At 38.6% G+C, this 23,106-nt stretch overlaps 1 protein-coding gene across 1 annotated transcript; it reads right to left on the reverse strand.

The window, feature by feature from the left end:
* Window positions 1-837: 837 nt before the first annotated feature.
* On the reverse strand, window positions 838-22,669 carry OPRK1 (opioid receptor kappa 1). The gene is made up of 3 exons (XM_066331012.1): window positions 22,347-22,669; window positions 8,417-8,769; window positions 838-3,895 (listed from the first exon to the last, which is right to left on the reverse strand). The coding sequence occupies exons 1-3, from the start codon at window positions 22,604-22,606 to the stop codon at window positions 3,363-3,365; spliced, it is 1,146 nt and encodes a 381-aa protein (XP_066187109.1). The 5' UTR covers window positions 22,607-22,669; the 3' UTR covers window positions 838-3,362.
* Window positions 22,670-23,106: the final 437 nt, after the last annotated feature.

Consider the following 23,106-nt stretch of genomic DNA (forward strand, 5'->3'; position numbering starts at 1 on the left):
GTTCCCAAGCCATATGCAGTCCAACAAAAAAAAAAAAAAACCCAAGGCAAATTACTTTGATTCAGTCAGTTGAAATATCTTTCAGTCTATCACTCTGGAATTGAGTAGATGTACTCACTATATTGTATTGCACACCTGTAAGACGAGGTTAAAAATTGTCCAGGCACAATTAAATTTTTTATTTGACATTTTAGATTACATAAGTTATCACAAATACAATCAATTTTCCTCAATCCACATTTTTTTCTGAAGAAAAAACTTAAATGGGAAGAAAACAGCCATGATTGTACATTACACATTACAATGAATATGTTTGATTAAGAATTGATAAGCAATTAAGAAAAAAATAATCCCAGCACAATCTCCCTGTCTCCTTTGTATTAATTTACCCGAACCAAGGGATATTCTGGCTCAAATCAATGTGTTTTCCCTTTGTCTTTCACAGGACAAAAATTGCATTTTCAGTTTTCCTCTGAATTTCTTGTCATGTTGAGATATTGCTCATTAACTAAACTTGGGGTTTCTCAGCACCTGAGCATCATTTCTGTGCCATCTATTGGTCTGTCCTGAACCAGAACACCAAGTATATTTTCCAAATAAAAGATTTCTCAGCTAAAAGAAGCAGAAAACACAGAAAGTGACATATTAACTATCCACATTAGTAGAGTGATTGGAATTTAGCCCCACAAGCAGGCCCATGGCTATGCTTTTGCAGTATTGAATTCTTGGAACCTCCAAAAAGAAAGGGAGGTACGAGTGGTTACAGTAAGTACAACTAATTCCCAGGCTGCCTGCGGGTGTCTGCCCACATTGGCTTCCTCCAGGGCTCATGGGACAGCACAGCCTGTCCCTGCTGCCCCATTCTCCACCCAGACCTTCTCCTGAGCCAGGCAGCTCCTACCCTGCCTTCACCTCTTGCTGCCTCCTGGAGCCAGCACAAGAGAGAAGGTGAGTCATTGGCCTGCAGTTGCAATGGAAGTGAAGTGCTTTGCAATGGGAATTTAATCATCTAGAGGCAGATCCTGTGAGCAAAACCATAGTATCATTTTTTAATGTGCTTTCTCGTGTGATAAAGATATCTTGGCCAGTTTTCTGCTGTTGTTCAGCGAGGTGTAGTAAGCTGTTCAATTTGACAAGAAAACTTCCGAGGCACATTTCTACTGCATTCAGACTAATTTGGCTGTAAATATTCCATTATAGAAATAAACCTTTAGGACACAATCCTATAACATTTTGCAAGTTTAATTGTTAGGAAGTTATACTTCCCTTTCACTGTGATAGAAATTATGATCTCCTTAAAAACAAAAACCTCAAAAAGTATTATTAGAAGCCTCCTTTTTGCAAATTAAGAACATTGATTTTTCATTACAATGAAGAGCATTTCACATAATGTGTAGAACAAAAACTCTATTCAAGCACAGACATACATATGCAAATGGTAAGTCATGAACAAGAACGCAGGTTATTTTGAATGAAAATTGTTCATTAGATTCTAGTTCTTTCCCATTTTTCTTGCTCCTAACTTGATAAATACCTTGGATTTTCAGCTTTTACTCTAAACACTCTCTTTTTGTGGCCGTTTAAAGGTCAGGAGTGAATTTTGAAAGGAGGATGCATGTTAAAAAAAAAAAAAGAATTAATGACAGAATAGGAGGTGAGACTCATTCAGCAGTTGTATGAGCATCAGCCATTTCCCCAGGCAATGCAAGCACCCTGAGGTCATTTCATTCTTCATGTAGAAACAGTCAGAAAGTGCTAGGCCTTCCAGAGAAAGTCCAGAAAGTGTTATCTTGAAAATTTCAATGGCAACAGTGTTTATCAACCTCACATCAAAAATATTTGACATCCATAATTGTATTAACAATAAAGTACATGGAAGTCTTACAGAAGGCTGAATTTCTACCACACTTCCATAGGAACTGGACTGCCAGCTATTCCAAGAAAAAACTCATTACTTATACTGCTGTGCGTAAAGCATTTTTGGTCTGATAGGACCAAATCAGATTGTGTTTCTGAGAAAATTTGCCATGAAATGAAGGCACCCACCTTATTTTTAGTTTTGTATAAAGAACAAAATTAACAAGAAGATGCATGGTGTATCTGTTCAGGGGGAAGATAATGAGAGTATTCCTCTAAATTTCAACAACAGAAGTAGTGGGAATCGTAATATATAATGTCAGGAAGACAAAAGTCTACAGACTGGAAGTTAGGCTCAGTCTTACCATAAACCTACCTTCATCATGCTAGTAACTTATTTATCTGTGCCTTGAACACCTCCGCCTTCACAGGAAGTAAGAGAAAATTACTGAATTTATCGGACTGTATCAAAGAAAATATATCAGCATCAATAAATCAGGAACTTTTTGTCAAATGCCATTAAAGCATCCAGTAATATTTAATTTTCTTTCTATCAATCCAGTTAGTTTGTGTGCTACTTTACTTGTTTCTAATTTTTCCAATATTTATTTCAGTCTGCTTACATATTATCCAGGAAAACAAGTTACACATGAGAGTGTTTCCTCCATGTAATGAAAAATAACACAGCTTTTCATGAATTCTGTAACCAGTGAAGCATTTGACGTTTTCTAGCCTCTTGTTCAATATACACTCTGAAAATGCATATTATATTATTCAGAATCAATAAAGAAACATCCACCTTGAAAAATCACACGTACAAAACATTACACACAGGTGATTAAACATGTGATAACAATTATCATTAAATTCCAATATTTTTGAATGCCAAAAGGCTTCACCAACACAGACACAATAAAATCACTTTGGTGTGTAGGTAGATCATGCTTAAATTGGATTTTCACAGCACAAACAAAGGTTACAGATATATTAATTGAGGACAATATTGATTATAGCTCTGTCATTGTTCACAGAAACCTAACACTTTTCACTGTTAAAGAGGATCAAGTTGTCAAACTCCAGACTTTAGAAGCAATCACTGTTGGGGCAAATGCTTCTGTTATAGCTCAGTTTTATGAGCAAATGTTGGTTATTATAATGTTACATACTGTAAAGAGAAGAACCAGAATTATTCTTATCCAGAATCACCTGATGCAATGCTATCTTTTCACTCTGCAAAAGTGTGTTTTAGTGCTGGCTCAAGTACAACAGACACGGAACCAAAACCTGACCATCATCCAGGTCCTTTTCATTTGAGCTTATTTTCTGGAGGTTCTTGCTTATCAATAATAAACTTACATTAGTTCAAACTGCTGGGATTTCTGAAATATTCTAGAAATGTCTGTCTGGGTGAGTCGATTTCAAACTGCAGTGGTAATCTGCGTCAGTCCTAGGTCATTGGACTCCTCCCTCTCCTGAGGACAGTAAGATGACATTTCCACGACTAGTCATACAGGTTTGTTCGCCCCATCTGCTTCCCTCATGTAAGCTGGGTCTTGCACAGTGTTTCTGACTCTGCTGGTGGTCTGCCTGTCCATCCTCATCTTGAAGGGGAAGCAGAAGTCCTTGAAGCACCTCTTAAAGTTTTCATCCAAAAACGCATAAAGGATTGGATTGAGGCTGCTGTTGGTGTAACCCAAAGCAATGCAGAAGTAATAGCTGGATATGGCAGCAGTACTGTGGGACACGTCCCCTAAGGCCTCCACCAGCACGAAGATGTGAATGGGAGTCCAGCAGATAATGAAAACTGCCACGACCACAAGAACCAACCTGGTGATGCGACGCAGGTTTCGGTCTTTTTCTCGAGACCCGGAGAGAAGCCGTACGCTTTTCAGGCGCAGGATCATCAGAGTATAGCAAACAATTATAATGAGAACTGGAATAACGAACGCAAAGACAAAGACACAGATTTTCATGAAGATGTCCCACCACACATAGTCTCTGTCTGGAAACTGCAGGGAGCATTCAGTGCTAGCAGTATCTAAAAATGAAGGAAGCAAGAAAATCATTTTGTTATTAGATATTCTAAACAATGTCATTATCATAGCATAACCTAGGAAAAGTGATTAGCATGTACTGGGATATTAATAAATGGAGTTATCACTAAATCACTCCAAGGAAGCTTTCAGTTATCATTGAAACTGGTTTTATGCAGCTGTCTCTAGAAATTACTGAGTTTTGAGCTTTTTTAAATGCAAAATATTGTATGAAACTTCTTTCCCATGGGAGGATCTAAAAAAGCAGAGCACAAAAACAAAATCTGTAAAGTTGTTTCTATTTGAATCTCACTGAGATTTAAAACCAGACTGAGTACCATGTTCAGTGAAGTAGAAATCTCATCATTATTATCAAACTGCATATCTTTTTGTCTGTGGGTGGAGAAAGATTTTTGATAGCATGAATGGTAGAAGCTGAAGGAGGTTTTGATAGTAAGAAAATTTTGCCAATATATGATAATTGTGTAATAATCTTTTCCCATGTGCTTTTTACAGCATAAATAGGGTACACACAAATGCTTACATTCAGAAAAACTCCTGGAAACATCTTTTTTTCTGTCAAGTAGAAGCAAATAAAATACATGTCTGCATGCAGTCAAATGGGAGCTACTCTTTTTTTAGATCATGCCATTGAAAATGCAGCCTGTGCAGAGACTGCAGGATCTGGGCCACAGAGATCAGCCCACTCCCTCTCCCACTGCCCCTGCCAGGATTCAGAGTCACAGGCTGCCACTTGAATGTATTTAACATTCAATATTTTAGAAATATTTCATCTGACAGTAGGCAGCTAAGGAATGAAATATTTGAGGTTTCATTTTCTGACCTCATCAGAGCCTTCCAGCCTATAAAACACATGGAAAAATAAGTAGTAAGATAAATGAAAAGGCAAGAGAGGGGGTAAATTTACAACTGCTATGAGTAGTTCAATTCTACTGAAGAAAATTCAGGGTAACACAGGGATTTTTCACTCTGGATTGTAGCTTAGATTTTATCCTGTGAAGTTCTTTGGATTTTTTATCATTATCCCTACTGAGTTTGTCATTCCTCTACAAATCATTATGTATTGTTTTTCATTGATTCAGATCTAAGAGTGGAATGATTCAGTGTACTCCTTCACATCACTTTGTCATATCTGTCTCCATCAGGACACGTCAGAAAAAAAAAAAATCAAGCCATATTTCCCTGCTATGAAAATGCTTCCCAAACCAAAAAAATATTGCCGAGAATTTGTTTTGAAAAACAATTAGGGGAGGAAGTTATCATTACAGTGCCATACACACATTTCCACAGTTAGATATCAGAAAGGTGCTACTGGACAATATTGAATACAGAAACATTTTAATAGAAAACATTTACAGCTAAAAAAAGTTAAATTTTTTGAGGTTTAATTTCAATAATATGTATGAATCTGCAAGCTGAAAATGGAAAAGATATATTTTTCAAGGCTGATGCAGCATACTCAGATGACTGCACAAATAGGACTTGACAATCAGTGAACTTATCTAAATCCTTTCTGATGTAGGTTTTCATAAGCCTAGTTGCTTTTACTTAATTTCATTCTAGAAATGCCAACAATCATCTTCAAAGTAGTTTCCCTGTCAATTATTATTGTTATTTGTAGTAGATCATGGCTTAGCAGCAGACGTAAAATCAGGGTGCAACCGTATTATCTGAATTAGTGAAGCTGCCTCCAGATGTGGAGGATGAAAATGGAGTGAGATCAGAGATGGCTGCTGGGAACCACATCCAGCTACTCACTGAAGCTCAGTCCCAGAACAAATGGCCTCTTCAGATCTGCTGACATAATTTCACACATTGATCAAAATTATGAGGTCATCCTCACTATATTTTGCTATAATTTGTGGTTGACAATGTTATTTTAGAATTCCAAATTATCAAATGCAAACTTAATTATTATCTTGCATCTCGTTGCAGTTTAATTTCTATGGAAAATCTTATTTTAAATTCATTAATATTTATGTATTGCACTTGATATATGTAATGCCATAACAAAGTACTTTATGGAATCCATTTACATTTTCCTAGTTTAGAACTTGGAAACAGTCAATAGAAATTCTGGTCATAATGCACAATACCATATCAATTTTCTGAAACTTTGGAAGTGGAACATAATAAAATCCAATTTATATTTTATTTTTACTGCCTGAAAAGTTGCAGAACTATGAATAGTGTCATAAACTTCAGATTTTATACTGACATTTTCCACTTTGAAAGCCAAATGTTCCAAATATATTGATTTATTTAAGGAAAAACACTGAATTCTATATGATATTTGGTGTAAATATATTTTATAATGTGCTTGATAAACTACCATTTAAGATTAATCTTAATCTTGACCTAGGAAATGTACATATTTGATACATATTATTGATTGTGTCACTTTCATACCCTTCATAGCCTTACTGGCAATATGAATAATTAATTTTATACCTTTATTTTTTTTTTGATGGCTGAACAATTCTTCAGCAAGAAAAGCTTCATTAAGGCCAGAGCAGGAAAAGTTACACAGATGCAAAATTTATTTTGCAGGAAAAATGTATTTTGCAGGAAAAAGGACACACGTGGGAACAATTCTGAGCTGTGAGAACGAAATGGATTAACTGAGTGAGCACAGTGAGGAAACCTCAAGTATAATCACTTTCCATTTGCTGTTCAGTTGTTGCTTAAATGTGAATCCAACAGAGGCCCTGAAGCATATAAACAACTGTTTTAACCAACATAACATAAAGTTTCAGGCCTGAGCTCCAGCTGTCAGGCACAGGCAGCGTCCTCGCCTTTCCACTTCAGCATTTATCAGCACAATTCACGGGCACACCAGACAAAGTAATTGACACTAAATGCTCAAGAGAGACCTTAGATCAGACAAGCAGGGAGGAATAGTAGCAGCTGACAAGCAGCTGCCAGTATTTCCAACCTCATTTAGCCCAGCTGCGGTCTGTATCACCAGCCTCTGTTCCATAAGTTAAAAAGAAGGGCTGACTTCTACGTGGCGTGGAAAAGGCATTTAATCATTGCTGGCCTCAGAGGACCCCCTTGATCTAAACGAGCTGCTGACATTGAATGACAGGAATATTCTTAGTTGAGCATGCTCCAACAAATCACCTGTCTGAGCCAATGTCCCATGGCCTTCAAGATCTCGTATGTAGCAAGACATTCTTCCCAATTATACCTGAGGTTAATATTTACCCAGCTCAACCTTGTTTTATACAGCCTGTCAAAACTTTACTGGGGAGAAGAGTTACAGAACTGCAGACTAGGACACGTGATTCCCCAAAGCACTGAAAGAAGAACTTCCAGAGGACTTTTCTTCCACCTATGTAACAGAAGACTAACAGCAGGAACAAAATCTATATATCTTCAGCCAAATCCATTGGCCCTTGAGTAGGTGTTACTGAAATGACTTTTCACACTGGTCTATGTCAAACAGCTTAACATATGACATTTATTGTCTCTGCCAGATGAAACAGTGTCCTTAGGTAAACATTTGTCTCAAGAGGAGTGAAACCATTCTAAATAGAAAAAACTGATACTGCAGAAAATTATGAATAACTTTTCAAAAGATTTTTTACATCTCAAACAAGACTCCTACCAAATAAATGCCTAGTATTTTATCCAGACATCCAGTAATGGAGTGACCCTAACCCAAGGATACCATTAGAAGTGTCCAGCCTTTGAAGACACTGAGATGCCCCTGCACTGCAATTATACCTGTGGGTATGGAGCTCATGTGTGTGAAAATGCTTGTCCCCCTTCCTTCTCAAGGCAGATGTCAAAATCAGATTAACCCCACAGAAGGGTAATGAGTCAGGGGCTAGAGGGGTTAAATCCAAACCTACACATGGTCTGCATACATAGACTGTCTTTCATAGACGTTGTGTTCTTGTAGCTGTTTCCCTGCCATAGCCTGAATTTCCATTTCCTATGACAATCCTTATTCTCAGCCTCTCCAGGTTTCTGTATAAATTCCCATCCTTTTTGAAATATGATCTTGAGGTAATATATAATTTATCTTAATTTTCTCTCTCCAGCTACTGACTTTTCCTTTCTTCACCACGCCTTCAAGTTCTGTGAAATGGCTAGTCATAATAAACCCCCAAACATTCTAGTTTCTGCTTCTGGGACTTCATTGGAACTACATCCTACAACAAGAACATTAAGCCCACATTTCAAGTTTCAACATAAACTGGTCCTGTATTTGCCCATTGTAATTAAACTCCTGATAATTTTCCCCTGCTGTCTGCTTGTAGTTTTTGTTGGTCTCATCATAACACAGGCAGTGCTCCAAAGTGCATTTTGTTATTTTATTTGGCATGGACATCTGAGCTTAAACGAGTTATATGTTGCACTGTGATGTGCCACTATATGTTTCAAAATGTCAGAATTTATATGTACTTTTGAAGAAGGATTAAATAAGGTTTGATCAATATTTGAACCTACAATTTATTGAGAAATAAAAAGACTGAATTTTGAATGCTCACACTCACCTTCCCTGACTTTGGTGCCTCCAAGAACTATTGCTGATATACCAACAGATGAGGACAGCAGCCAGATACAGATGTTGATTATCTTTGCTTTGAGAGGTGTACGGAAGTCCAAAGCCTTCACGGGATGACATACAGCAATGTATCGATCAACACTCATCATGGTGAGTGTGAAAATGCTGGTAAACATGTTATAATAGTCGATAGAAATCACTATTTTGCACAACACATCACCAAAAGGCCAGGAGTTCATCAGGTACTCAGTGCTTTGGAAGGGCATGGTGGTGGTAACCAGGGCATCTGCCATAGCCAGGTTGAAGATGTAGATGTTGGTCGCTGTCTTCATCTTTGTGTACCTGCAGAACCAAAAAGTAAAGTTTTATTACTACAAGATATGATAATGTCCATTCAGATATGTAAAATTTTTCATCAGGCTTTGCCATAGCTGGGGTTTTTATGTCTTTTCTCATGTGTGATAGAAATGTGCACAAATGCCAGACGTTTGGGATAAAAGTGAACACATTTTATTCAATCTCTCAACATGTGTATTATCAGCTAGAGTTATTTGCCACAGGAAGACCAAGTAATCTAATTAATCCACTTAATCTAATTAGACAAATTTCGATTCTCTTTTCTCAAATCCCGCTACAAGAAAATATCACCGTTAAATTTGGAAGTGATCAAAATGGTTTTTGTTTCCTTTTCTTACAGCTATCTGTCAGTGATTGTGAGATTTCTGGGTTTGGTTTGTGGAAGAAACTGTTATCCCATTTTCCAGTAAGAAAACAAGTTAATTGCTATGTCTTCTGGGCCAGATTGCTTCTTATATTTGTCTTGCTTGAATTCACTACAGTGCCAGCTGATACACATTTTAGTCATTTACCATCCTTTTTCCCTCCTTGCCAATATTTTCTCCTTTCTTATCATCGGCTTTTCCCAGTCCTTTCTTTTATGACTGTTAAGGTAAAAGATCACTATTGTTCAAATAGGATACTACAGTTGGGAGAAAACTGTCATAGCAGTATTTTTTTCTGCATTCTTTAATTTCATCAAAAGTAAACTCTTGTTTTGTCCAGTTGGCAGGAACTTCAGCCTACACAGAAAAATAGGATCTGTTTTTTGAGATGACACCCTGCTTTGTTTGGCCCCAATGACAGTTTTGGGAGACAGCTTGTGGAGAACTGCTTCCCTCTCTGTGATAGACACAAAGGGTGATGGAGAGCCTGCTAACATGGTAACTCACCTATCACTCTTTTCTGAAGGGCTTCTCCTTGTGTTTGCTCATTGCTCTTAATTTATCATTGGATTTAATGAGATTTTCTTTCTCAAAACTGCTTCAGTCCCATATTTTGAGTGTGTGTCCAAACTAGAACATGCACACGTAACATACGTGCATAAACACACTTTCTGTAAGATTCAGTCACTTTAGTCAATCAATACATAGGACAATGTGTCTCTTTGCCTTTAAAACCTTGACTTGTAGAATAAAAAATTGGTTAAAAAAGAAATTGAGCAGTGCTGTCAAACTGTGCCCAATATGTAACTTAGCTATCAAATAAAATGTGGGAAGGAATTTCATTTTATGACCAATTTGAAATGTTAAAAAATAGCATTGTTTTTTTCTAAAATATTCTAATTAAGACTTATCAAGGAAATAAAGCCAAATGGTGGTTTGAAGCAAATGGAAAAAAATCTGCAAGGGAAGAGAAAATACATCCTTCTCACCCATGTACCAACCCATCAGTCAGACATGGGCTTCTGTCCCCCACTAGATCAATCTCCTCAACAGACCCTTCAGGAGAGGAGGCATTCTGTCCTGCAGGTCACATTATAACCCTTAAGGGACTGTTCAAACACAAATATGAGTCCTCATGTCTAGAAAAAAGCAAATATAAGACATGTTAATGGACAAAAAACTTCCCTCCTGGAGGAGAGGAGAGGAGAGGAGAGGAGAGGAGAGGAGAGGAGAGGAGAGGAGAGGAGAGGAGAGGAGAGGAGAGGAGAGGAGAGGAGAGGAGAGGAGAGGAGAGGAGAGGAGAGGAGAGGAGAGGAGAGGAGAGGAGAGGAGAGGAGAGGAGAGGAGAGGAGAGGAGAGGAGAGGAGAGGAGAGGAGAGGAGAGGAGAGGAGAGGAGAGGAGAGGAGAGGAGAGGAGAGGAGAGGAGAGGAGAGGAGAGGAGAGGAGAGGAGAGGAGAGGAGAGGAGAGGAGAGGAGAGGAGAGGAGAGGAGAGGAGAGGAGAGGAGAAGAGAGGAGAAGAGAGGAGAAGAGAGGAGAAGAGAGGAGAAGAGAGGAGAAGAGAGGAGAAGAGAGAAGAAGAGAGGAGAAGAGAGGAGAAGAGAGAAGAAGCACTATCTTCAAGTGTATCTCAGCTTTAAGACTAAACAAAAGTTCACTAAAAACTCAAAATTCGCTGCTAAAATGCACTAATTTCCATTAAATAAATAGAATAGTAGAAGGACACTTTATTTCTGCAGACATCACTGATGATATTTGGAATTGCTATCTTGTTCATATTGCAAAAAAAAACTGTGGAAAGCTGGAATGATTGCATAAAAAGAGCTAAAAATAAGAGAATGGACTGAAGAATATTCTTTGACTAACTTTAAGAGCTGAGCACATTTAGTTTATCAAAAAGAGGACCAAGAGGTGACTTGATTACAGTGTCTGAAGATCTTCACAGGGAGAAAATAGCAGGTACTGAAGAGTTCTTTCAGACTACACAGAAAAGCATAAGAAGAACAAATACATAAACCCCTTGAGACAAATTCAGCTTAGAAATGACGACAGCTGTTTCCTAACAGCTAAAGTGATTATAATGGGGAAAGAGAAAGGGACAATTTTTCCATCCACTGATGCCTGCAAATCAAGGTCTGCTGCTTTACAAAGGGTTTGCTTCAGTCAAATATGAGTTACATTCAGAAGAAATGAAATGACCTTTGATATGCAGAGGTGACACAAGTAATCATTCCCCTGAATCATTATTTCTGTAGATCTTTAAAAACTTCTCCAAGGGTTTGGATAGGGAAAGTTTGCTTTCAAAGTATAGAAGAATTAGCTTGACCTTTTTTCCTTCAAGAAAATCAGAAAACTGGGGAAAAATATCTAAGACTATTTTATTAGCCTTGAAAAAGCAAATATCAGAAAGTCTTTATATCTCATATTTTCCATTCCTTGCAACCTTAATTCAATTCTTTTATGTGTGTGCTATTACAGCTCTATACACCATATTCTTCAAGCACCCCTTTCCTTTCTTCTCCTCCCTGGTCTTTCAGTGGAAGAATAGCAAAGAAGTGCTGTAGAATAGGATTAGTAAAGATCTTGCTTGCTTTTGCCTAGAAATATTGGCCTGTTTATAAATGAGGTATTGACCTTTAAAGTTATTAGGCAGTATAGATAAAGTCATACATTCATTTAGAGGTTTATAAAATTCAAAAATGTCTTTGAGAATCTATATCAAATCATCCAAACTCCTTTGTATGTTTTTAAACGCCTAAAAATTATTAAATTCCTACACGCCTTTGAAGGTATGTGCTTGCAGGTTTAATCAGAAGTCCAGATAAAGTAATGGAGTGACTGCTGTTGCTGTCAGATCCTTTCAAGCAGACCCTGATAAAGTCAGCAAGAAGAGGGATTTCCCTGCTTGCCTGCAACTCATTGCACCAAAACACAGAAGGATTTTTTTTTTTTTTTTTTTTTTTTTTAGCCTGGGGTTTTCTCACTCCATTCACTTGAACAAGATCAAAACACTGAATGTATAAGGGAATCTTGTCTTCCTTTGCAAAATTATTATTCTTGATCAAATATCTAAATTCATTTAAGTTAAAAATATTTCTATCTGCTTTAATTAGTTTAGTAGGACAGACAGGGTAAACCTGGATATAATTGCAGCATAGGTGGCACAGTAGCAATTATTGACATTTTCTTAGTGCCTGAGGTGCAAGTTTTAAAGACTATTATCATTTTATCAACCATGGCTGCATAAGCTGCTCATGGGAAATCCTATGTCTAAAAAATGGTTTCTTAAATACTGGGACTTCTTAAGAGATAATGGCAACATTTCTAATACCACATAGGAATAGAAGGTCCCTCTTTTAAACCAGGTGCTAGAATCTAATTTCAAGCAGCAGAAAAAACTCTGATCACTTAAGCTGGTGAATCCCAAGACTGCTTGTAAAGCTACAAGCAGGCCTCAAGCCTCTGTAGACTAAAAACTGGAAGATGCAACAAAATCGCAGAAAAATAGTCAAGATGAAACACAACACTTTCATATGGATTTTTTTAATGGGTATATTATGAAAGTTTTTAAGGAACAAGTTTTAAATTATGTCTACTTATGTGTCAAAAGTAAAATTCTCAAAACTATTAGGCACTGTTCACCTCCCAAAAATGGAAAGTTCTTTGAGACTGACCCTTAGAAATTTTCCCCCATTTCTCAGTTGACTCATCGTTACTGTTCTTTTCCCTCTGGAGCAGAACATGCTTTTAAGACAAGCTTTTAAGACAGTAAATATGAAGAAATCATACCTCCAATCTACACTATCACTGAAATTGAGGTAACAGAGGAGGGAAGCATGCTACTAAGGATGTGGTGTGCTTTCAGAAAAAAAAATCTGCTAGTAGAGCCCCTTAAAGTTATTATCTGAAACAGGAAAGCAGTGTGATTCTAAAGTAGGCTGTAACATTAGAAAAGCTGATAAAAGGCGAGAAATAGGCTCTGGTCAAACTTTTCCATGTAACTGTAATAGGATGAAGTAATAAAATGTTCCCTGCAGTGCAAAATGAGGGATGGGGAAGGGAGCAAAACTAACAAATACACAACATTCTCCAGTTGCAGAGGGAAAGCACAAAAGCATAAAATACAATTAGAAGCAGCAAACACAGATTTTTCACAGATATCTGGGTAAGTGAGTGAAAATTAAAGCGAAAGCACGTCTAGAGCGAATTGCAAAAACATCTATCAGCAGGATGCAGGCTCTGTTCCACTAGGTTCCTCTGAATGAAGTATATGGAGATCAAGCAGCTGAAAAGCTTAGTCAGGAAAGCTCTAAATCTCAAGGCTATATTCCGAGTACGCTCACTATAATACTGCGTCAGAATACGAAGAAAAACCAAAAAAACAATCCAAGGATATCTATTCCAAACACATACCATGTTGAAAGAGTGGCTCAGCTCTCTCTTGGATATTTGTAATACAATATAAAAGCTCATGCCAATATGAAATGAAGTCTAAGGTTATTTAAAGAATATAAAAATTAATATGTTGTAATTTTCATGTTTGTGTTGGGTTACATGATATTATCACATTTTGAATTTCCACATTTTAGCAGTAGAGGACCTCAGATGACACTTTAAATAAAGGAAAACATTGCTACTGCACATATTTATTGGTTGTCTTTCCTAATCTTTTAGGACACGACAAAAAAATGTTGTCTACAAAATTATATCATAAAGTGGAATTCTCTTTACTAATAAGAATCTAAAGGTACCAATTTTAAAGCTGCTCAAAATAGAAAAGCATAATTTTGTCCTTTATTTTCTCCCCAGAGAGCATAATCTATGTGAATGCCAAAATGTATAGTTAAAGTTCTTACAATTTTCCACTATCGTTTCTTCCCTGAACCAGCCGTAAACTGAGCCTGAACAAGATCTTGTGGATTGAGACTGGATGTGGAAGGTTTTTTCCTGAGCTAAAGATCCAGGCTCTGAATTAGTTCAAGCCTACCTATATCATGGTCAATGTGGAAGAAAATCCACACTACTTAACAAAAATGATCTAATTTTTCTCCTTCTATGGCAAAGACTTGTAATATTTCTGTGTGAGCTCCAGAGCCTCTCTTTGAAAAAACTATAAAATGGTAGGAAAGAAATACTGTGAAATTTTTGCTTCCATGACTTTGATAGGAGAGGTCAGAGATCAAGGAGTTGTGATTCATTGTGGCTTAAAATCAATCAGTGAGAATGCAGAATTTTACTAAATTGGGACTTTATCTAAAACCATTATGTCTAATAATACTATGAAAGAGCCTGGACAATTAGCTTAGACTATGCACCAGATTTTTTTGCTCTCTCGTGGTAAGTAGAGATGAATACTGACCTTGTCAGGCAACTTATCCTATCTCTTGAAAAACTTCATGCTGCTGCAGATGTTTCCAGCGACCAGTAATGCCATGGGGAGTTCCCAAGTGTTATACAGACCATTCTAATCCTTTTTACTTGTCACAAGTATATTGCCCTAGTGACCATTGAATCTCTGTCTCTGGTAACATCCACTTTTCCTGTTACTCTTGTGTTCTTGGTAGTTTTTTGGGGGTTTTTTGTTTTGTTTTGTTTTGGGGTTTGTTGTTGTTTTGGTTTTTTTTTTTTGGTGGGTTTTTTGTTGTTTGTTTGTTTGGTTTTGGTTTTTGTTTTTTGTGGGGTTTTTGTAGGTTTTTTTGTTTGGTTGGTTGTTGTTGTTGTTGTTGTTGTTGTAATAAAAAAAGGACATCAGCTCCCTTGGCAAAAAGCATCCCATGGGTTTGGGGGAGATGGAATTGAGTAGAACAGAGATTGCCTGGCAAGGAGAACAAATCTCATTGCTCAAGGAAACAGGGATAAATAGCTTCAGGAAAAGATTTCTCAGAATCTTTCTTTCCTTGTTGGAAGCAGACAACGGTCACTGAATGTTTGCTCCCCCTGGATGTTTCTGCAGGACAGAAAAAAGGAAAGAACTGAGAAACCAGTCTCTTGGGGTCTTGGGGTATGGGTATCACTCTTCTTCCCAAAACAATGCATCTGGTCTCCATTTTGCCACAGGGATGAATAACAACTGACACAGCTGGGAGTGTTTTATAGGCCAACTACACACTTGTAAATGTGGAGACCCAAATCTCTGGTCAACACTCCTGTAATAAAGTTTAATGGGAGACGAGGGACTTCTCTCTATAGCGAGTATAGGATTGTGTGGTAAGACAGCAAATGCACATATCAGCAGTGAGCCAGCTGAGGGAGAGGTCATCTGTCCCTCTTGGGAGGCAGCTTGGAGGCTTTCTCTGGACTCCTCCCATTTATCTGTTTTCCTCTCCTCCCTCAGGAAGCCCACAGCACGGACCAGCTGAACACATTCCCAAAGGTGATGATTCAAGTGAAATGTAGAAAACTTTAAGTCACAGTCAACAGAAGAGCACAGCTTGTAGCTTCCATGGTGAAAATGTTCTTCTCCTGCACATTTAAACAAACCAGGCATTCTGAAAGGTGAGTCTAACAGTAAGTCCTGATGCAGTCCATCACCCAGCAGCATGTTAAATAAAACTTTTCTGAGTGTGAACACTAAATGGACATTGAATAGATTGTTGAACTAATCCTACCATGCAGCTTCTCATCTGTGTCTGCTCAAGGAGGCTTTTGCCAATTGCCCAACAGTAGTCACACTGGCTGGGCTACCAACCCTGCAGTGGGAAGTGCATTTAACAAATATAAAATCCTTTGTGTTCCATATACAGTATAGCTGAATTTGGGACCTCTAGACATTCACTCTTAATGCATTTAGGAGCAGAGATGAGCAGCTGCATGTTACAAAAGTGGATTGATATAAGAAATGGAGAAAACATGAAGCTGCTGCCCATTTTCTTAGCATGAATTTGCAGAAATTCAAACACTGAAGAAAATTGTCTTCTCATACTCATGCAGAGAACACAGAAATTTTATTGAAAATAATGTCTCAAAACTGAAAACAGCAAACTGCCCAAAATTAATTTTAACTTTCATGGGGGTTAGAAAGTGAATCTAATGAGAGCTGAACCCTCTGGCTTTGGGAGAAATAAATATTCCAAAGGTAATTCACAGCCTGGCATGACAACTTCCCAATAGAACCATGTCAATTTAAAGCAAATTAACAAGTAATATTTTGATGTTATCAAAATCTAGTATTAATTTCAACTAATATCTTAAATCAATTTCATTTTTGTGTACTTTTTATAAAAAGTGCAGTGCACCTTTACATATCCTTTATTTATATCGTTTTTACATTCTGTGGAATGCCAGCATGGTCAGACATCCTTCTTCCAGTATCCTTGTTGCATCTGTGCACACACTTTCCCCACAACTAATCCAGTTTGTGTACTCATGCTTGTCTGTAGACAAAATGATATTCCAACTGCCTTTTCCTCACATCTCTCTAAATTCATGAAAGAAGATAGCAATAATCAAAGCACAAAGTCTTCATTAAGGAGAAGAGCACAGTTCCTCCCTCCCTTTGTGAGAATTATCTGATATTCAGAGATGGGAGGACCAAAGTGGAGATCTGAAGTATAGCTCTTGGAAAGTAAGTGGAGCTGGATGCTTTTTCTTCAGAAAGAAATATGTAACTGGAACCAAAACTCTTCTTGGAAACGCATTTGTTTCAGAGAATTTAACTTAAAGGGACAAATAAATCACAGTTTAGACAGCGAGAGTGGGCAAGACAGGAAGATTATCTTCCCTTGTCCTTAATGTGTCCCAGAAACCCAAATCATCCAGTTAAGAATTTCATTTTATAACACCCTTTCAGCAAATTCAAAATCCTCTCTCAGAAAAAAAAACCTAAATGAAAGGTCTCTACTCTTCCCTTATTTTGTCCTCTTCCCCAGAAGGGCTTAGTCTGCCCTCCCCAACATCATCTCCTCACCATGCACCTTCCCTATGCTTCATCCAAGATCACAATCATACCCACCACTCTCCCATCTGACAACAGCAAAGTTATCTCAAGCTTTCTGCCTTGCAAGCAGCCAAACTGAAAAGTTCTCGTAAGTTTTCACTTTCTTCCAATTCAAAAAGATTTTCTGTAATTCATCTTGCTTCCAGACACTGATTCCAGTCATGCTTTTCTCTGAACTAAATGATTACCTGGCTGTTAGCCCAGCGGAAATGTCTGGATGGGTACCAAATTACTTTTCAGAAGCCAAACACATTGCTCACTGTAAGCTATAGCCTCTCCTTAATACTGTCTGTAGTAAATATTCCTTTCAAGCCTTTCCTCTGCTCTCCCTGCCTATTTTCAGTATCAGCTCTTCTTATCACAGCATGACCATGAGTTGGGTTTCTTGTCAGCTTATAAATCACAGGTGTCACTTAGTCATTGTCTAACTGGGTTTTAAAAGTATTAGAAATAGTAGCATTTTGTTTAAATGGTCTATCGATACTCTTTTATATGCCTGTCCTCTTTCATGTTTCCTGTTGCCTTGTCCTTTGTGCCGTCTGTAAAAGCTTTAAGTAATGATCAGTCTTCAAAGTCGTGATGGAAATTATGTCACGTTTGAACTAATGCTGGAGAACTGATCAAAATTACCTCCATTCAGTGAGGTAAGGCTCTTTGAAATCTTTGATGAATTGCTATCAATCCATTTGATGCCCCTCTGCTGACAGTAGTAAGCTGTCAGATTTTTGATTAGCAAAGGAAAGGTTAAAAGTCATAAACTTCACAAAGTATAGTATAGTTCACCCTTTGCCTTTTGCAGCCAAACACTTGATTTCATAAAAGAATGAAATCATACAAACTGCCTGCAATAGGGAACAGGTAATTCAGTTAGGTCGACTCTTCTGGAGATTAAATTTTCAGTTCAGGACAATATTCTTTCCAAATACAGTTTAATAAAATTAGGAAAATAATTTAAACCAATCTAACAAGTGATCTTTTGATGGTATCAAAATCTTATATTAATTTAAACTGATGCATTGAATCAATTAATTTTTTTTTTAGAAAATATTTTCATTCTTGTTTGGAATGAATGATGAAGAAATTTTAAAAACAGTCTAGAAAGGAGTCAGTTTTATATGACATTCCTTAATATACTCAGTCTGTTATGTAAGATGCTGTTCAGTTCAATGAATATAAGAAAAAAATGTATTAGTGGTGAAATGTTTTCTTCAACATTAGACTAAGCAGAAGATCATAAGGTTTCTCTTTTCCCTTAGGAATCAATCTACATATCTGTAACATAACCTCTTCTTAAAAATTCTTAAATATAGAAAATTATTCAGTTCACTGGAAGCTTGAAACATAATTTTAAAAGGAATACAAGATTGGCTCTTTGGGACCCTGTTGATATCAGTTGGCCTCCTAAATTACTTCAGGAACACTGAGAGTAAAATAAACACATAGAAAAAGCCCATCTGGAGAGGGTAAGAGGGAGCATCTCCCAGAGTTTTATCAGAGTATTTTTATGGTTTTGACAAGTGCAAATCCATGTAACTTTAGTCAGGGTATTTTCTTCCCTGCAGCAGTCACAAGGAACTACCATTTTGCTTACAGCCAGAACTAAATTTTAAAGAAAAAAAGTCATGAGGGAAGAGCAATGGAGAAAAAAAAGCCTTTTTGCTTCCAGGGAAAAACAGGGGTTTTATCCCTTTCAGCCAACTATTTTACCTCCAGAAATATCTTCTGAGACCTCAGAGGAAAAGCTAATCTCAAAAGAAAAGGTTTGGGGTTGAGGTAGATTCTGGTAATGCCAAGAACCACACAGCTGTAGGACTTTTCCCAGGCGAGGTCAGATAACTTTACCTGGTAACTGCAAACCCATTTCATGCTTCCCCTCCTCCACCATAGGGGATGACTGTGCTTCCCACACAGTGCCTGTATTTCCCACCAGTACAAGAGGCAATGTGATGCCCTCCTTCTCTCTTATTCTCTCCCCAGGAAAAACAGCAGCCACAGGACAGCATCACATCCATGTGCCATGGCTCAGTATGGACTGTCCATCCACCCAGCTGACAGCAGAGCCCTTTGGGATGGTGCACATGCTGCACAGATGAGCCAAACACAGGGACAGCTCCTGCGAACCACCCACACTGGGAGAGCCAAGTGCCATGGGCAGGAACAGAGTGCCAGCCCCCTGTATACTCAACACAGAGCTTTTCCTGCACATTGAAAATGACCACTCTACACGTCTCTGAGGAGCCCAGGTGTTTACAATAGACCTGGTATCACTCTGTTATAAGCTTTCCAGGTTAGACATTGGCTTTTAAATTTAACTGTTGCTGTGTGTTTAAAGACAGTGAAAGCCAGCATCTCCATTTTAACAGGTGAGGAAACCATGAAGTCACCTCATCAGCACAGGGAAAAGTGTTGAAGCCCGATAGTAAAACCAAGAGAAGAATCCAGGTCTCCTGATAAATAGTTTAAGAGATCGTGCTGTCGACACTGTGCTAAATCCCAATCAGACTTCAACACAAATCTCTCCTGTATCAAACTCAGCTACTTTTCTGTCAAGAGTCTCTACATGTGATTGAAGTGGCATTCTCCTGTTATTTTGTCCTCTGAGGAAACTCTGAGTTTTCCCTCTCAGCAGAAAAGCACTCCACCAGACCTGTAAGAGATTTAATTCACCCAGCACTCTATGTACAAGCTGCTGAGATGCTGACTCACTGGTGTCCATGAGCTTCTTTAGTAGCCCATATGCAGTACTAACAAAAGCAGTCCTGTAGTGGTCTTAAAGCAGGAAATTGGCCAAGACCTGCCTATACCACAGGCTGTGGCTGAATTTGAGCCTCCTTCTGGGGCATCTCAAGATTCTGGAATCTCCTAAATCTACCACAGCACTGACACTTCAACACTTTGACTGAAAGTCTCAGAACACAAGGGGCCTTTTTTTCTTTTTTTTTTGACACCCAAAAAGTGACCTGGTGTCAGGCCTGGAGTGTCAGGCAGTTTAGACAGATGATTATTGTAATAATTCCAATTGAACTATTCTAACAATATTAGATGTGTAAATAACCAAAGGGAGAAGGAGCTGTGCCTGCCTAGCCTGCCTGCCCAGAGGGGGTCAGGAGGAGGAGAGCAGATCTGGAATTCAGAGTTGAGAAATGGCAGCAAAGGGCCTCAGACAAAGCCTGTACTCATATGGAAGGTAAAAAAACCCCACAGTATATCCCCATCCCACTTTAGAGTTGTGGCAGCTGGAAGGGGGGATATTGTGGGATCGTTGGGGGCCAGGATCTGTCTCCCCCTTTTCATCTTCTCTCACAAACTTCCCATAGACTTTGTCTTTCCTCACAAAAGGACATCACTGCAGGGTACATTGTTCATATGTCATTAAAATCCATCCCAAGACACAATCAGGCAGAGAGTATATGTGAGGAAAAAAATGGAAGGAGATGAGAGGTTTGCACAAAATGAAGAAAATTAACCTCTCACATGAACATTTGAAATATTTCAAGACCATAAGAAAAGTTTAAAACTGTAGGCTAATATATGCCTGCACTTTAGCTAATGATTCTATCAGTATTTAAGGCATTTGCCACATAGAAAACCTAGGAGAGAAGGATAATGAAAGAAAAAAAAAAAAAAAAAAAAAAAAGAAGAAGAAGAAAAAACACCAATGGGTACTTTGTGATATTTATTTATTTTGTACTATGTAATCGAGATATGGGCCAAGAGAAAATTAATGGAATGATTAATGCAAGAACTAAAAGGAAAGTGAGCAATAGCTATCTAGATCCTTAAAAAAAAAGTCTTAGCAGGGTAGCAGAAGAAGATAAAAAAGCAAATATATATGCACCAGTATAATCCATACATGCTAACTTCTAGGGCTAAGTTTGGATTTATTTCTGCTGCCCAGGCCAGTTAATCAGCTTTCTTTGTTACTGACTGATGGGTTAGAAAATCTCTGCCTTTGCAGCTGTGTGACTGTTAAGTATGGAGTCTCTTTTCCTGAAGGAGAAATACAAAAATAAATTAAATCTCTACCCTGAATGGAGGGCAAAAGGGCGTGCAGGGGTATAAAAATCACAACATCACAAAACCGCAGCCAACCACATTTTCTAAACTGACCACAGGCGTCTTTCTTTATTGCACTGACTAGTAAATGGAATTTTATTTTCATTATTCAAGAGTATTCACCTGATTATAACTCAGCTTCTTGGAATACCTTATCAACAACTTTAGTGGTTCTCATAACTTCTCCTTACATCAAGTCTGACAGTTACTTCATCATTCTGCAGTTGCTTGGCCCTTATCATGCATGATTTACAAAAGAGAATCCCTTCCAATACCCCCATTTTTTCCATGTACAAGCAAATTCATTGGGGCAATGAATACTACAGAGTTCTGGGATTTTTATTTTTTTTTCACAGAAACTTTATCAGAATTCAAATGGGCTGTGGAGAAAGGGTCTGAAAAGTTGCAGGATTTCGGTGCCCTGGAATGCTAACTATCACCCTGCTGAACAGCACTGTCTAATCGTGCCTACAGATTGCCAAAGAAAAGGACAAAAAGAAAGAGGAAGCACAGTGCAAGCTAAAATATGCACCAATTCACAAGTGTAAGTGCAAGCATAAGTATCCGTGCATTTCACTAAGTGCTTTAATTTGAAACCTTCGCTAACACAGACACAGAGCTTTCTCCTCTTTCCTGAAATACAATGGAAAAGGTATTTCAGCACCTTCTCTGCTTTCTTCAATCCAACACCAACAACTGGAGTTAAACATTGCTAAACAAAGATAAAACATCCCTTGTTTTACATTAAGCCATTCCTCCTCTCTTTATCATTTCCTGGCTTTCCCTCCTTGTTAAACAAATCATTAGGTGCCAAGGCAGCGATGTATCAGTGTCCACATGACTGGACACATAAGCTGTCCCTCGGGGTCTCCTCACAGTGGAAATAAAAGCTGCCTTGTAGAAGTTTCCTTCTTTCACTGGAGCGTTTTTCCTCGGATGCCAGCAGCGTCCCATCCCTAGAGGGCAGCCAATGAACACAGCTCCAGGCACAAGGAGCTTTCCCTCAGACTGCAGGATTTATCACATTTAACCAGCTTGTCCCTTCCAACACAAGTCCAGGTAAAACACTGTGACTGACAAGGTTTGGGTCATTTCAGTTGCTTTTCTCCAGTTCCTCAGGGTAGAACTTCCACAATCCACCCGCTCTGCCCACCTTGGAGACAGCCTTTTGCACCTCCTCCAACCCCAAAACCCGAACCCTCTTACCTTACGATGACAAACATGACCAGGGAGTTCCCCACCAAGCCGACAACGAAGACCACGGAGTAGACAGCGGTGATGATGATGGGAATGGCGGGGGAGATGCTGGTGTGGTTGTGCTGGCCGTCCCCAAAGACCCCGGTGGCATTGCTGTCATAGTCTGCCCAGCCTGGGAACCAGCTGCTGCTGGTGCTGGGGGGCCGGCAGGGCCCCGGGGAGCAGCTGGAGTCCGGCTCCTCACGGAAAATCTGTATGGGGGCATCCATAGGGGTGCAGTCCCCACAGGCAGGAGGGAGACCAGGAGGAGAGTGCACACAGCAGGAGGCAGGGATGCTAGAAAGAGGGGAGAGAGAGAAACAGAAGTATTTTCACAGCCAGGGAACATCAAGACCTCTGAAACTTGTATGTGTTAAGGGGAGCTCTGCTGTCATGAGAACTGTAATTTGCCAGGCAGAAATCTAAGCAAATCACATTCATATTAAATGATTGCAAGTTTTACATCTTACTGTGTAATGCCGTTTCTCCGAGTGCACAAGGAAAGTTTTCCTCCACTTTCAAAGGCTGCACGGTAAAGGAAGCCAGATGGGAACAGCTCAGATCCACCCCCACACTTTAACCCTGTCTTTCCCATCTTTCATATTTTAAGTCAAACTCTATCCCAACAGGGGCTCCTCATTGCCTAAGCTCTGCTATAAAGGGGAAGGAGACAGAGAAACCCACCACCTCTCTGCACATCTGCTTTAACATCCTGCCCCGAGTTATTTTT

Source organism: Sylvia atricapilla, chromosome 1, assembly GCF_009819655.1.
Source record: "Sylvia atricapilla isolate bSylAtr1 chromosome 1, bSylAtr1.pri, whole genome shotgun sequence".
NCBI lineage: Eukaryota > Metazoa > Chordata > Aves > Passeriformes > Sylviidae > Sylvia > Sylvia atricapilla.

Coding starts and splice junctions, on each gene's coding strand:
- OPRK1 (XM_066331012.1), bottom strand. CDS start 22,606: ATGGATGCCCCCATACAGATTTTCCGTGAGGAGCCGGACTCCAGCTGC. Junction 8,770..22,346: donor GTCATGTTTGTCATCGTAAG/GTAAGAGGGTTC, acceptor TTGGTTCTGCAG/GTACACAAAGATGAAGACAG. Junction 3,896..8,416: donor AGGCACCAAAGTCAGGGAAG/GTGAGTGTGAGC, acceptor CTTCATTTTTAG/ATACTGCTAGCACTGAATGC.